At 46.9% G+C, this 13,506-nt stretch overlaps 1 protein-coding gene across 1 annotated transcript in view; it reads left to right on the top strand.

Moving 5' to 3' along the window:
- The first annotated feature begins 5,771 nt into the window (after positions 1–5,771).
- PPID (peptidylprolyl isomerase D) overlaps positions 5,772–13,506 on the top strand; it is a 78,799-nt gene continuing 71,064 nt past the window's right edge. The window contains exons 1-3 of the mRNA XM_085641731.1: positions 5,772–5,954; positions 7,804–7,944; positions 11,274–11,380. Coding sequence (XP_085497857.1) covers positions 5,870–5,954; positions 7,804–7,944; positions 11,274–11,380 — 333 coding nt within the window. The 5' untranslated portion in view covers positions 5,772–5,869. The remainder of the gene's footprint in view (positions 5,955–7,803; positions 7,945–11,273; positions 11,381–13,506) is intronic.

Below are 13,506 nucleotides of genomic sequence, written 5' to 3'. Positions count from 1 at the left end.
TGGCCTGCGTTTGATGTGTGGGGAGGAGTAGCCCCCTGGATGTGAAGAGGGTTGTGATGTTGCCCCCAGAGGATGGCTCCACCTGCTGCTGAGCATCTGGGCCCCAGACCCTGACTATCAAAGGAAGAGGGTGTGCACTGGCAGGAAGACACCCAGGTCTAGTTTGGACGGGGCCAGAGCCCCCTGAACACAAAAACTTCAAAGGCATTTGGGGTATAAATGTAAGAGCTGAAACCCCTGAACTCAAGACTGAAATCCATACTGAAAAAGGATTGAAACTACTTTGTGATCAAGAGGAATCTCTGCCAAAGAAGAACAGCTGAAGAGACTGAAGAGAAGGGCTGCCCTTGCTGTGTGTTCTGGGGCTGGCCTGCAGTTTGCTGATTTGACTGAGGAGAGGACAAGGGACTTTGCTATGTGCTGTGTCCCCCTGCTTGAGAGGACTTTGCTTTGTGCTATTTCCTGAAGTATCTTGTCTCCAAGGGCCAGAGGAGAGCTGGGCCCCTGTTGTGGAAACTCAGGAACATAAAAGTTTCCAAGTGTGTCTCAGCGATGCTGTGTGTGTGTGCTTTTTGCACGCCTGAGACTGCCGTGTGGTCCGTGGTGCTGTTTACGAGGTGCCCAGTGACCGCATTGCCCCCGCAGCGTGACACATCGTCCAAGCTGTGGTCTGAGCCGTCATCGTAACTGAGGCTGGGAGTAAAGATCGCTGCAGCCAGCCCGAGCCGCAACGTGCTAAAGGATTTCTTGAAGCTAAGGAAGCTACAAGATGAAAGGGATCATGATCGTCGCCTAGCAACAGAGCTGCAACGGGATCGGGATCGCCCAGCAGGACGTCCGACGAGCGGAGAGAGTGAGAGCGAGGCAGCACCCCCCAGGTGAGGTTTGCACTCCTGTTGGGAGCCGCACGCGTGTGTGGCCTGGGGAGGTGTGCAGGAGGAGTACAGGAGTGCTCCCATCTCTCTCCCGCTGCACCGCGTTAGACGCGCTGAGTCCCTGAGCGGCCCGTACCTGCCCAGCAGTACCTGGGCCACCCCTTTAAGCTTACGACCGTTGTCTCTGCTGTTGGGGCCTAGTGGTGCCCGAGTTGACTGCGCAGATTGGCTTACCGCATTATTCTTGCATTACGAACTGCCTGATTCTTGCATTACGAACCGCATTATTCTTCTATTGCGAACTGCCTGATTCTTGCATTACGAACCGCATTATTCTTGCATTATGAACTGCCTGATTCTTGCATTAAGGACTGTCTTATTACTACATTACGAACTGCATTACGAACTCCATAGCATTGCATTAGGACTGCATTAGAGATCGTGAATTGCTCATTAATACCGCAAGAACCTACAAGTGATTGCTGGCCTAATAACCGGCAAAGCAAAATATTACAAATACGCATATATTGGATAACTATCGTTTGGTCGCACCGTATTCCTTTTTATAAAGATATCGCTATTTTTATGAAACCAGTGTGGTGTCCATTTGTGGTGTTATCACTGTGTTACTGGGAGTGTGGTTGCAAATACTTTACACATTGCCTTGGAGATAAGCCTGGCTGCTCCTGCCAAGCTACCAGGGGGTGAGCAGGGGTTATCTAAGAGTGTGTCCCTCCTTACCCTGACTAGAAGCAAGGGTACCTATTTGGACTAAGGTACCTCCCTCAGCCAACTAGAGACCCCCAGTTCTAACAGACTCTATTGTGCAAAGTAAAACCTGGGACAAGGCTGTCCCAACCCTTCATTGGCCCTACATTGTTCCAGCCAAACAGAATCAACCAAAAGCTTAAGGCAACCAAAGGTTGACCCCTAGGGATAAGTACAGGTCAGTCATAGAGAGAAAGGCCTCTGTTGTGGCCCGTGCTCTGAGGAAATTGAGACCAACCCTGTTAGGGCCTCACTTCTCTAATCAGACACCCCACAAGCCCCTCTCTTGTCTCCCACAGCTGACAAGTCGACAGCCCAAACCTTTGAGAGGATCCAAGCCCCTACAGGGGAGGAACTTCTCAATGGACCATAACATAGGGAGTATCCATGCCAGTGCAGGAGCTTCCTTATATGGCCACTTAGGAAATAAAGACTTAACTGGACATGGTTAGCCTTATCTCCTTTCGTTTTGGGGGGGGGGATTATGTAGGAACGTAGGATCCTTCTGCATGGTTACCCCCACTTTTTGCCTGGTGTTACTATGGTTTCTGACTTGTCTGACTGGGATCCTGCTAATCAGGACCCCAGTCTCTGTGCTCCTTCCCTAAATTGTACATGGTGAGTACTTAGGTAGACTCCAGATTCGCTACTGGTGTACCCTTGTGTGTCACTAGTTCATGGTACTAAGGTACTCAGGGCATAGGTACACCAGGGGTCTTACATGGGCTGAAGCATGTATTATGCCACTCATGAGACCACTCAAATTGTGATTACAGGCCTGCTATTACAGCCTGTGTAAGCTGGTGCTAGCACCACTTACGACAGGTATGAGTTTCCTTATATCTGAGGTCACTGCACTTAAAACCTATAAGTCACCCCTAAGGCAGACCTTTCAATCCTTAAGGCAGGGAGCTCAGTTCTAACTGTGAGGGTGCCCCTGCAATCCAAGGAGTCCATTCTCCCAGGTTGTAAGTGCATCAGTCATTACGATATATAGATTGGCCATGCGTCATTATGCGATGACCATCTCCAAACTGGCTGTAACGAACCCGGTCAAGTTTGGTATCAAACATGTTGGAATCCATGCACTGTAAAGCTCCTTCAGGAAGCCCTCAGTGCTCTTGGTACCAGTCTTCTAGACCCGGACAGCAAACTATAGCTGCTGCCGACCAGAGACATGATTCTGCCCTCCTGCTGCTGAGCCAAGCTTGAGAAGAGGAAGGCAGGACAATAGGTATCCTGTCACAGGGAAGTGTGACCACCTACCAGACAGGACTTAGTGTATTGGGACAGGGTGGGGGCGCTTGCCAGCACCACTCAGACTGCTTGAAGGGCACATTTGTTGCCCTCCTTGCGTACTCCAGTTCAAACCAGTTCAGGGAGCAGTTGACTCCTGCTTTGGCGTGAAACTGGACAAAGGACATGGGAGTATCCTCCCCGCTATCCAGCCCCTTCTCTGGGAGGGACCCCATAATCATTCCAACCCTTTTGTTAGGGTACTTAAGGGCTTACCTGTGGGTGGGTTCCTAGATTAGTCATGGGACAAAATTCAGATCCAATACCAGTTCAACTTCGACCGTCTGGGCACTCTGGACATCGCTGGACTTTGCTTTGGGAACCGAGACTGCAACTAGAAAGACTCCTGCTGCTCCTGGTCTCGTCGTCCTGCAAGTCTGCTGCAACGTCTGTGCCTGTACTCCATACAGGTTCTTCACAAGGCCTATGGACATCCAAGATAACCGAAGGAATCTCCCTTGGAGTCAAGGAGTCACTCCCCTGCATCTGCAGGCACTACAAAGAAGCTGACCAGTCTGCTGTTTCTGAGCTCCTACGGACTCCAAAAGGTTCAGAAACACAGGTTGTGGTTCTGCAACTCCCTCAAGGCCTGCACTGTCTTCCTAGCAAGTTAGAGGCCAGTATCCCTCGTCGGAACCGCTGGAGCAGTATCCCTGTGTACAGCATCGATTTGCTGTTGCCAAGGCTTGTTGACTCTCTCCTCCAGAGATCTTCGGGCTACAAGAAGCTCCAGCCTCCAGCATCTCCTGCAGCCAACATCTTTGCATGAACCTCATCCTTTGCACTGTGGGCCTTCATCCTTTGGTGAGCTGCTCGAGGTCCTCTTGTGACTCCTGTGCTTCCGGCCTGTGGGTCCTTTTGAGGGTCTTCTTTGACTCCTGTGGGCTCCCCTGCTTGCTCGGGGCCTGCTCTGACTTACCTGCTCATGGTGAGTCACTTGGACGTTGCTGGTCCCAACACTGCACCTTTTTCAACAACTGCGTCCCTTGCCACTGCCAAGACTTATTGGTGCCCCTGCCGGACACTGACTCCTTGGCTCTTGACATCCAACGTGGGGCAGCTAGTGAACGGCTCCTGGTCTTCCTCAGCATTGCCTGATCCGCACAGCTGCAACTACAAGGGCACCGTCAACTCTCCTGCATTCCCGGCATTGGTGGGCATTCGTCTCCCGTGCCTCCTAGTCACACCTAAGTGGCATAGACTCTGTCCCCTCTGCTTGCCGGTACTTCTCATCTCGAACCCACCTTTAGGTTCCACCAGACACTTTCACCTTCTTCTCCAGCGGCATCTTCCTGAAATCCTCCATTGTGGTCTACGGCAGTTTTCGGTCACTTTGCACCTATACACCCGGCTTCCCTGGTGTAGGTATCCTGGTTCCTGGGATATCCATGGGTGGGGTAAATCTCCTACCTTCTATCTTCCACAGTGTTTCTTCCAGGTCCACTGGGAAGGGTCCTTCTTCTTTAAAATTGCTACTGGGACTTACCCATAGACTTCCATTAAGAACGTGGTCATGTTCCCACACTGCACACGGCCTCTGTGGGGTTCCTAGATACTCTCCTTGTGTGGTTCTTTGGGTCCCCGACTCTTCTACGTTTTCTGGGTCCATTCTTGATGTAGGTTGTGGTTCACATTCCACTATTTTAGTATATGGTTTGGTCTCCCCCTGGAGACCACTGTGTATTCTGTGCTATTTATGTATTCAAATGACAAAGTATTGTGTGTATTGTGTTATATCTCCGAGTAGGAGATAATACATTGTGTTAGTGAGTGTTAATAAATACTGATTTTTTATAACTACACTGTGTGGTTCTTTTTCACTTAACCCATACCATAAGATTAAGTGCTGGTAAAACAAGCTGCTGTACACTTTTTCTGGACTAACCCTGAAGGCTGCTCTCCACAGCTACCAGTTAGAGAGCTTTCTAAGGTTGTCTAAGACCACTAAAATCACCATAAGTATTGTCTGGATTAGTGAAGGGTGCTATACTTACATAAGTGAGCACCATATACTAAGCCAGCCTCCTACACTTAATAAAAAAGAATAAAAAAGTAGCTCCCTAAAAGTGAGAGGTGGAAGTATAGAAACTAGTCAATCCTAGAAATGGTAAAGAGAATATTTGCTTCAGGGGAGGCACACACACAAGATGGCCAAGCTAGACAAGGAAAGATATTGAATAAGGAGCAAGCAAATGAGAGTGGCAATAAGGCCACACAATGATAAGGGATGGGTGGGCTGTAAGCTCCTGTAAGTCTAGCTAAGCACGAAATAGGCATTTTACAACCAACCTGGGTACCTAAGCTACTCGTGCGTCAATTAAGAAACTCGAAAGCTATCCAATTATACACAGCTGTATGTGGGGAACGACATTTTAAATTACTGTAATCATTTAAACATGACAATTCAATACAATCAAACTTTCGCTTTCATGTTCTTTAATAATAAACGTCTACTATGCACTAACAAAGTACTGCGATAAAACCCATCTTCTTATATTTGTTACAACTTTCAAGCTGTGAATTTGATAGATCCTGTTCTTTTCCAGTTGCACATCTGCCTCACTTTCAGCCGCTAGTTAAGCGCCCCCTCTTTGTTTTACAACCCTGTGAAGGACATTGCTCATGCCCCGAGTTCGAGCTGGATGCCATTTTATTATCATGCAACACTCCTCTTAGCGCTCTATAGTCAGAGGAGACAGAAACGGGGCTCGAGTTACGAGGCGCATGTCTTTAAATTGCTTTCATGACATTTCGTTCTAGCGCTCCTGGTGTTCAGTTTGTCTTACTCAGAGCTCGGTGCTATGATTGGACCATGGAGGCGGATATCCGGTGCTTGCAGTCGGAAGTGTGTTTTGTGCGGAGCCGGTGCAGAGTGGGATAGCATTTGCCGCACAATAGACTAATCGACTCTCTGCAGGAACCGCAGCAGCATGTCCTTCCCAGCACCGGTCAGCAAGCCTTCATGTCCAGACAACCCTCGGCTATTTTTCGACGTAGAGATCGGCGGGGAGTCCGGTGAGGCAATGTTTAGCCGCGGAGAGCGGGAGGTGGATAAGAGGAGCTTTCAGCGCCCGCCAGTTGCACGCGGTCTATGTCCCTCTGACCCTTTACTATGAGGCCCGCAAACCATCAAAGCATTAATCCCATCTGTAGGTTAGATATGAGCTGCATTGCGTTGTGTGGCCTTTTAGCAACTGTAGTATGGCATTTCTTGTGAATCCCTTACTGACCGACCCCTTAAATATCTTCAGGTTTTGAAATGGGTTCGCATCCCCATCCGCTCACCTGCGTGGCTGGCTGCATTTTAACACCTGTGGCCTAAAGCTTATAATAGGTAACACGCGTTTACACGTTTTATGTTGGGAAAGCTGGGATAATAAACGCAATATGGCAAATATTTGTTTTTTAGTAGCGTATATCGCGCTATGTACGACAAATTTCCTCACGACGAGGGCTTTTGCAGCGCATACTTCCCTGCTCCATCTGTCACGGTCCTGCGCCGATTCGAGCTACACCCTACCGTTGAGTAACTATGGCGATGGATGAAGCGCTGTAAAAGAGGGTAATTCGAGACCCACACCTACGCTCAAATGGCCATCCATATGCAGCACGGGTGCGGCGCTCTGTTGCTCGTTTACAGTAAACCGTAGTGTGCTTAGAATAGACTTTCGCTATTCTTTGCTTTTATAGTGATGATGAACGAGTCACCCCTGTGACCTCACATCAGTATTGTATATCCTTACCCAGGGCTGGATTGGGATTAAAAATCGTCCCGGGCACCCCAAAAAAAAGTGGCCTACATTTGCATATTGCCTTTCCTCAAAACACTGCTTCGGCGAAATTTTATTTAAATAAAGAAGGTGAAGGGGGTAAAAAAAATGCACGGATTAGTTTATACTGGTGAAACACACCTGAAAACAAGTGAGGGCACTTCTGCTCAGACCCCCTGCCCCGCTCAGTATTCATGCATTAATGGGTAGGCCCAGCGAGAGAAAGGGAGTGACACCTCTGCGTGTTGCTAAACGGGAGGTAATGAGCGCCCCTCTGCCTCCAGAAAGGCCACTCAGACACCCACTGGGCCACTGGCTGCATCCCAACAACAGGGACACCACCCAAATCGGCCCCTCAGACTGCTAAAAAAAAAAAAGGCAGCCCACAGCTAGAACTGGACAACGGCCCCATTGCCCGAGTGCCTGCATTACCAATCCGACGCCGTCCTTACTGTTCATTGCAGTCTGACATAGCCGATTATCCCAGGCGGTGTAGTAGCCCCACAGTTGATGGACAGAATGCAGAACAATGTCATACATTCACTCCAGTACAGAGATCTGGGCCTAAATCCATCGTTTTTTTGCTCACCATGCTATTCCAGTTTGAACCCAGCCATATGCAAATCAGTCTTGACCCTGTGCCTCATGGGAACAGTCCAACCCGAACTGCCAAGCCAGGTCCTCCCTGGACTGGAAACAAGCATCCTAGGACCGGTTTGGGGGTTTCATCCCTCTTCAGCCAGGATAGCTTGATTCCAGTGGCATGGATTCAAGCTAGCCTGGCTGATGACGGCTGATTAGCCAGAAACCAGTCCCAGGATACTTGTTTCCAGTCCAGGGAAGACCTGGCTTGGCAGTTCGGGCTGGACTGTTCCCATGAGGCACAGGGTCAGACTGATTTGCATATGGCCATGTCTGGACTGGGGTGGCGGAATGAGCTAAAGAGTGATGATGGATTAAACCCAGATCAGTTGACTGGGGGTGAGTGCTTGCAATGTTCAACACTCCGTCCATCATCCCCTTTGGTTTTGCCCCACAGTAGTGTGACACGATCATTCATTTCACTGACAGTAATGTTTCTTCATCTCTTTCAGTTGGTCGGATTGTCTTTGAGGTATTTGCTGATATTGTACCCAAGACAGCTGAGAATTTCCGTGCCCTCTGTACTGGAGAAAAGGGCATCGGCCCTGTATCTAAGAAACCTCTTCATTTTAAAGGATGTCCGTTCCACAGAAGTGAGTTTTATTTTGTATTTTACTGCAAAAATCTTTAAGTGTATGAAATTGTATTGGGGTTAGTGTGCTGCACCCCCCCCCCCCCCCCCACCAACTGGTTATTAACAAAAGTCAGCAACTGAAGCCATGGTAAATCATGATGGCATCCTGGTATTTGAATGTGCCGCAAGAGCAGCTTACTTTGGTTTTATGCAAAATACATTGGACTGGATTATAGTATGTGTGTATTGGTAATTACCGCACGCAGGAGTGAATAGTGTATGACTTTAACAAATAGTTTAATCGCGGGTAAACAATAAATATTAGGTTTATATTTCACACGTGCTATTTACAGCATGTTTTAAATAACACCGAATTACAAGTATGAGAGGTCCTTAAAAACCAGCGGAAAATACCACATAAAAGTATTTCCAGTCAAAAGCAGGTGATTAAAATTCCTGAAAATGTAGGGAAAGAAAGAAAAGTTGTAAAAACAATACAAAAAAACTCACAGAAAATACACCGCTTGAGCTGGAAAAAATAACATTTCACACACAACTGCACACAGGCCTAGACCTTCTCAAACGGTGATGTGCAACTAAAGTTCTCACAAATTGATTGCAGAAGCTCACACTTCCATTCTGCAGTATACCACAATGACTGCAGCACTACTAGCCCCCTAAATCATGCTATGCCAGATCCATGTTCTGCTACAACACATCATGCAGCGTGACGATGGAAACCAGGCTATCAATAAATTACCTAAAATGGCGCTGCAATGCAGGGTGAGAGCCAGGATTTCCAGTTAGATTGGAACCTATAAACATGGGTCATGTTGAGATTGTATGTACAGGCTCGGTATGGGCACCATACAAAACCTATTCTCATCAGTAGGGATGCCCTTGATGCCAACATAGGGATCCACTGCCTCCCCTCCCATAAAACGTTATCAGCGCTAGAAGTCTTTGCAATAGGTACCACACATGAGACAGTAGGATTGGAGCTTGGCATCACTTAGTCAGCCTTTAGCAGAATACTCTGGTAAGTGATGAATGCCTTGCAGAGAATGATTCCAAAGCAAACATCTATGCTACAGCAGGATTTTCTACGCAAACAAATGATGGACGGAATGCTGAATAAATCATACATTCAACCCCAGTCAAGAGATATGGGTTAAATCCATCGTTCTTTTGCTCACTATGCCACCTCAGTTTAGACCCAGCCATATGCAAATCAGTCTTGACCCTGTGCCCCATGGGAACAGTCCAGACCGAACTGCCAAGCCAGGTCTTCCCTGAACCGGAAACAAACATCCTGGACCGGTTTCTGGGTAACACCCTTCATCAGCCAGGCTAGCTTGAATCCAGTGGCACAGTGAGCAAGGGACCCACGTCTGGGCATACCCATCCCACTTACGGTGAAAAGTGCTACGCAAACAAATGATGGGCGGAATGCTGAATAAATCATACATTCACCCCCAGTCAACAGATCTGGGTTAAATCCATCGTTCTTTTGCTCACGATGCCACCTCAGTTTAGACCCAGCCATATGCAAATCAGTCTTGACCCTGTGCCTCATGGGAACAATCCAGACCGAACTGCCAAGCCAGGCCCTCACTGGACTGGTAACAAGCACCCGAGTGGGACAGGTATGCCCAGAAAGGGTCCCGTGCTCTCCATGCCACTGGAGTCAAGCTATCCTGGCTGATGAGGGCTGAAAGCCCGAAACTGGTCCTAGGATGCTTGTTTCCAGTCCAGGGAGGACCTGGCCTGGCAGTTCGGGGTGGACTGTTCCCACTGGGCGCAGGGTCAAGACTGATTTGCATATGGCTGGGTTCAAACTGGAATGGCATGGTGAGCAAAAAAACGATGGATTTAGGCCCAGATCTCTATTGGGGTGAATGTATGACATTGTTCTGCATTCTGTCCATCAATTCTTTTTACAGCAGGATTTCCTGGCATCATAGGGCCAATTGACTGCACTAATCTACAGCTGGTGGCCTCACGTAGACGGGAGGAACAAGTGTGCCAAAACTAAACAAAGCACACTATTTATGTGTAAATGTGGATCTGTGTATACTGAACTGCTGTTGCATGCTCTAGGTGAAAGCACATCAGGATCCTGACAAGAAGCAACATTAGTTATACTGTGGTGACATATCGCCCATAAGCTAATTGGCAGACAAAGCAACCCTTCACCATCAGATTACAGTGCAGCAGTTGAGGGGGGGTGTTGGCAAGGGGTGTATTGTTGTGATGTAGTATGAGTATAGAAGTGTGGACCAGCTGATTAGGCAGGGAAGAGGGTTGATAGTTGTTGGGTCTGGAAGGGGATGTCTGTGGAAGGGGCAGCAGAGATTGGGTGAAAAGATATGGTAGTAAGCTAAGGGGAAGAAAAGGGGTCAGGGGGAGTGTAAGAAAACAGTTTTTTTGTTTTGTTTTTGCAGCTCCCGCCCCGCCATTACACACTTTTTGCACCCGTGTGGACTAGATGCTGGTTTTCGACTCTGAAGCCTGCTGACCAGTGCTTTTTCCCTAAAACTGTTGTGTGAATTGGCAATCCCAGTCAACAGAGACTTTACCCCTTATAAGTCCCTAGTACATGGTACCAAGGGCATAGCTGGTAAAGTGGTCCACAGGGATGTAGCACAGGTTTGTGCCACAGTGGACAAACCAAGTAAACTAAATGAATACTGACAGGCTTACCATTGCATTCTGCAGGAGCAGTGCAAACTGCTCAAACTCAACTGCGCCCTGGCCATGTGTGGCACAGTCAAATGCACTGCTTTTAGTATGTGTCAGTCACCCCTAGAGGAGGCCTCTTGTGCCCATGAGGCAGTGTACAGTATATTAAGACTGTAGGCATGTAAGTACAAGCTTTTGTCTCTATAGTGTCTTTACCATTAAAGTACACTATAAGTGATAGGCGGTCCATAGGATAACATGGGAATTGCACCTGGGCAGACCGGAGTTGCTATCTCGTTCATGGTACCACCTAAATATGTCGAGTTTGGTGTCAAACAACATGCCCTGGTACTTATGGAAAAATGAAAATTGCATTGTCTTTGAAACTTGTTATGCTAACACATCGAAAATGAGTTTCTTTTTCAGGTGCACTTTGGACATTTCTTTCTTGTGGTTTCTCTTTCATGCACTTGCTGAAGGTTTTCTTTATAATTACTGCTGTTAAAAGCTAGTTTACTATTACATTGTTTTTTTAAATGGCTTCCTTTTTTAAAATGCCCATACATTGTTTCAAATTAATTTGCATTATGACTCAGGATATTACAAAGTTGTTTGGTTCATGGTATAAAAGTGGTTTAGTACTTCTTTTTTTAATTTTATATATAGTTATAAAAAAGTTCATGCTCCAGGGAGGAGACTTCACAAACCAAGATGGCACTGGAGGAGAAAGTATATATGGTGAAAAATTTGAAGATGAAAATTTTCACTATAAGGTAATGTTTTTGGAAACAAAGCATAGTCTCCACTTGTATTTCAATACTTAAGACTACTAGACGGAATGATAATCTTGCTAAAGGTGTGCTAGGATGCAGCTCTGGCTTCCCCATACCAGTTTGGACTTATGCTACCTGATACTTTTGATATTTTCGCATAAAGGCTTCAGTTGGACCATACATTGGATTGGTTTAAGTGATGTCATACAAATCCTAGGTTGATAATGGTTGACCATCATTTTAAAATACTAAATGGTCTGCATTCACTTAAGCAGATAATAGGGCAACATAATCATTTAAGAAGCTACTTGTTATGTGTATTTCAGATGTGACCAGTTTACTCACTAGCTGAATCTATATTTACTGTGGGTTTTGTAGGTGTTACATTCAATCCATCCCTATATTATTGAAATCATACACCTTCATGTTAGTATGTAGAACGAACCAAACTAAAAGACAGCAGAGCGTTGTACAGGGTCAAAGACCAGCAAAAGCGTAATAAGTAATAGCGGTAGCTAGTTTGTGAACTGTCAATACACTGTGATGAAGTGTTCTTTGAAGATGTCTTCTTTCTCTCCCGAAGTGGAGCAACAGTCGGGTGGTCCTGAAGGCTTTAGGAATGTTGTTCCAGACCTTGGGTGCATAGGTGGAAATGGTCTGCAACCTTGTTTTTTCTTATTTCTCTGATTATTCTCCAGTCTGATGGTGCACTGGCTGTGTGCTGGAACCACCAGAGATGATGACCTTGTCTATAAGATAAGCAGGGTGCTGGTTATAAAAGGCTTTGTAAAACATGGAGCTCATTTTGAAGAGGATGTAGCCTGGCAAGGGCAGCCAATGGAGTTCCTTCAGGATGGGGGTGATGTGATCATACTTTTTCATGCCCTGGATGAGACATGCTGCAGCGTGTAGGATGCCCCTAAGGGGTGCCAGTATGGACTCGAGAGAGCATGGGGCAGGGTGTTACCATCATCCAGATGTGAGAGTACGAAGTAAACAGCCTTTATCTTTTTTTTTTTTTGCCTGTGAATTTCTTGTATGTGAGGTTGACTTCCATGGTGGATCCCAGTGACTTGCGTTCACGAAAGTTGGAGTTCAAAGCTGTTGAGGTTCATTTAATTGAGTCAGATTTGTACTGTTTTCTTGTCCTCTGCGAATGGCAAGAATTCTGTCTTGGCTGACTGTCGGGTAGGTGCTGGACATCTAGAACCTGGTGCAGGCAGTATTGTATATCTGAAGCAGAGGAGCCTTTCAAATAGAGCAGGGCTTGAAAAATCCACTTGACCGCTCGTATATGCGAGCTAAATTTAACGAGGGCGAGCTGTTATTAGGTCCTACTCGCCCTTTCTGCCGAGTAGACAGACACTAACTTTTGTCCTCTGTCTGTGAAAGCGGAGCAATGGTGACAAGATAACGAGATTTAAAGGCATTTTTTTGCTCAGTTTTTTTTTTTGATAAACAAGTTTTTATTGCTTTTGGTTTGTACAACATGAAAAACTTTTGAGCCCTTCGAACCACCACCATACAGCAACACAGCATGAAAACGCACCATAGTCCCGCCCTCCCCCCAATCCCCTCCCCTCCCCCCACCCCTCCGTCCCTCCCCTTCTTCTAAACAGCACTTTTATGGTATGTAGCCCAGCCATTTCCCCCAGACCCGTCGGTATTTCTTGGGGCAGCCCCTTGCCTGATAAAGAGTTTGTTTCTGTGTCGCACACCACGCTAGGCGGCTGCGGCTGCTTCCATGCCGCTGCAATGTCTTGCTCACAAAGTTAATGAGCAATAAAGATGCTTTTAAATCTTATCTTGTCACATTTGCTCCGCTTTCAGCGAGGTCAAGTAGGTTGCAGTGAGGTCGAGGAGATTTTTCAAGGTACTAGTCCTGCTGGACTAGTACCTTTTTTATTTTTCGAGCCCTGTAGAGTTGTGTATTATCGTCATATTGATGAATCCTGATGCTGTTATCTGTGAGTAGAGCACCTGATGGCTTCATGTAGAGCTTGTAGATGACGGGCGACAGCATGGACTCCTTAGGGACGCTGTAGGTGATTCTTTGGGACCGTGAGGTGCCTAGGTCTTGTATCTGCTACACAAAGGTAAGATGGAATCAATATTGCAGTTAAGAA

The sequence above is a fragment of the Triturus cristatus genome, chromosome 2_2 (genome assembly GCF_964204655.1).
Source record: "Triturus cristatus chromosome 2_2, aTriCri1.1, whole genome shotgun sequence".
In the NCBI taxonomy this organism is placed as follows: domain Eukaryota; kingdom Metazoa; phylum Chordata; class Amphibia; order Caudata; family Salamandridae; genus Triturus; species Triturus cristatus.
This window is presented reverse-complemented; position numbering and strand designations above follow the sequence as displayed.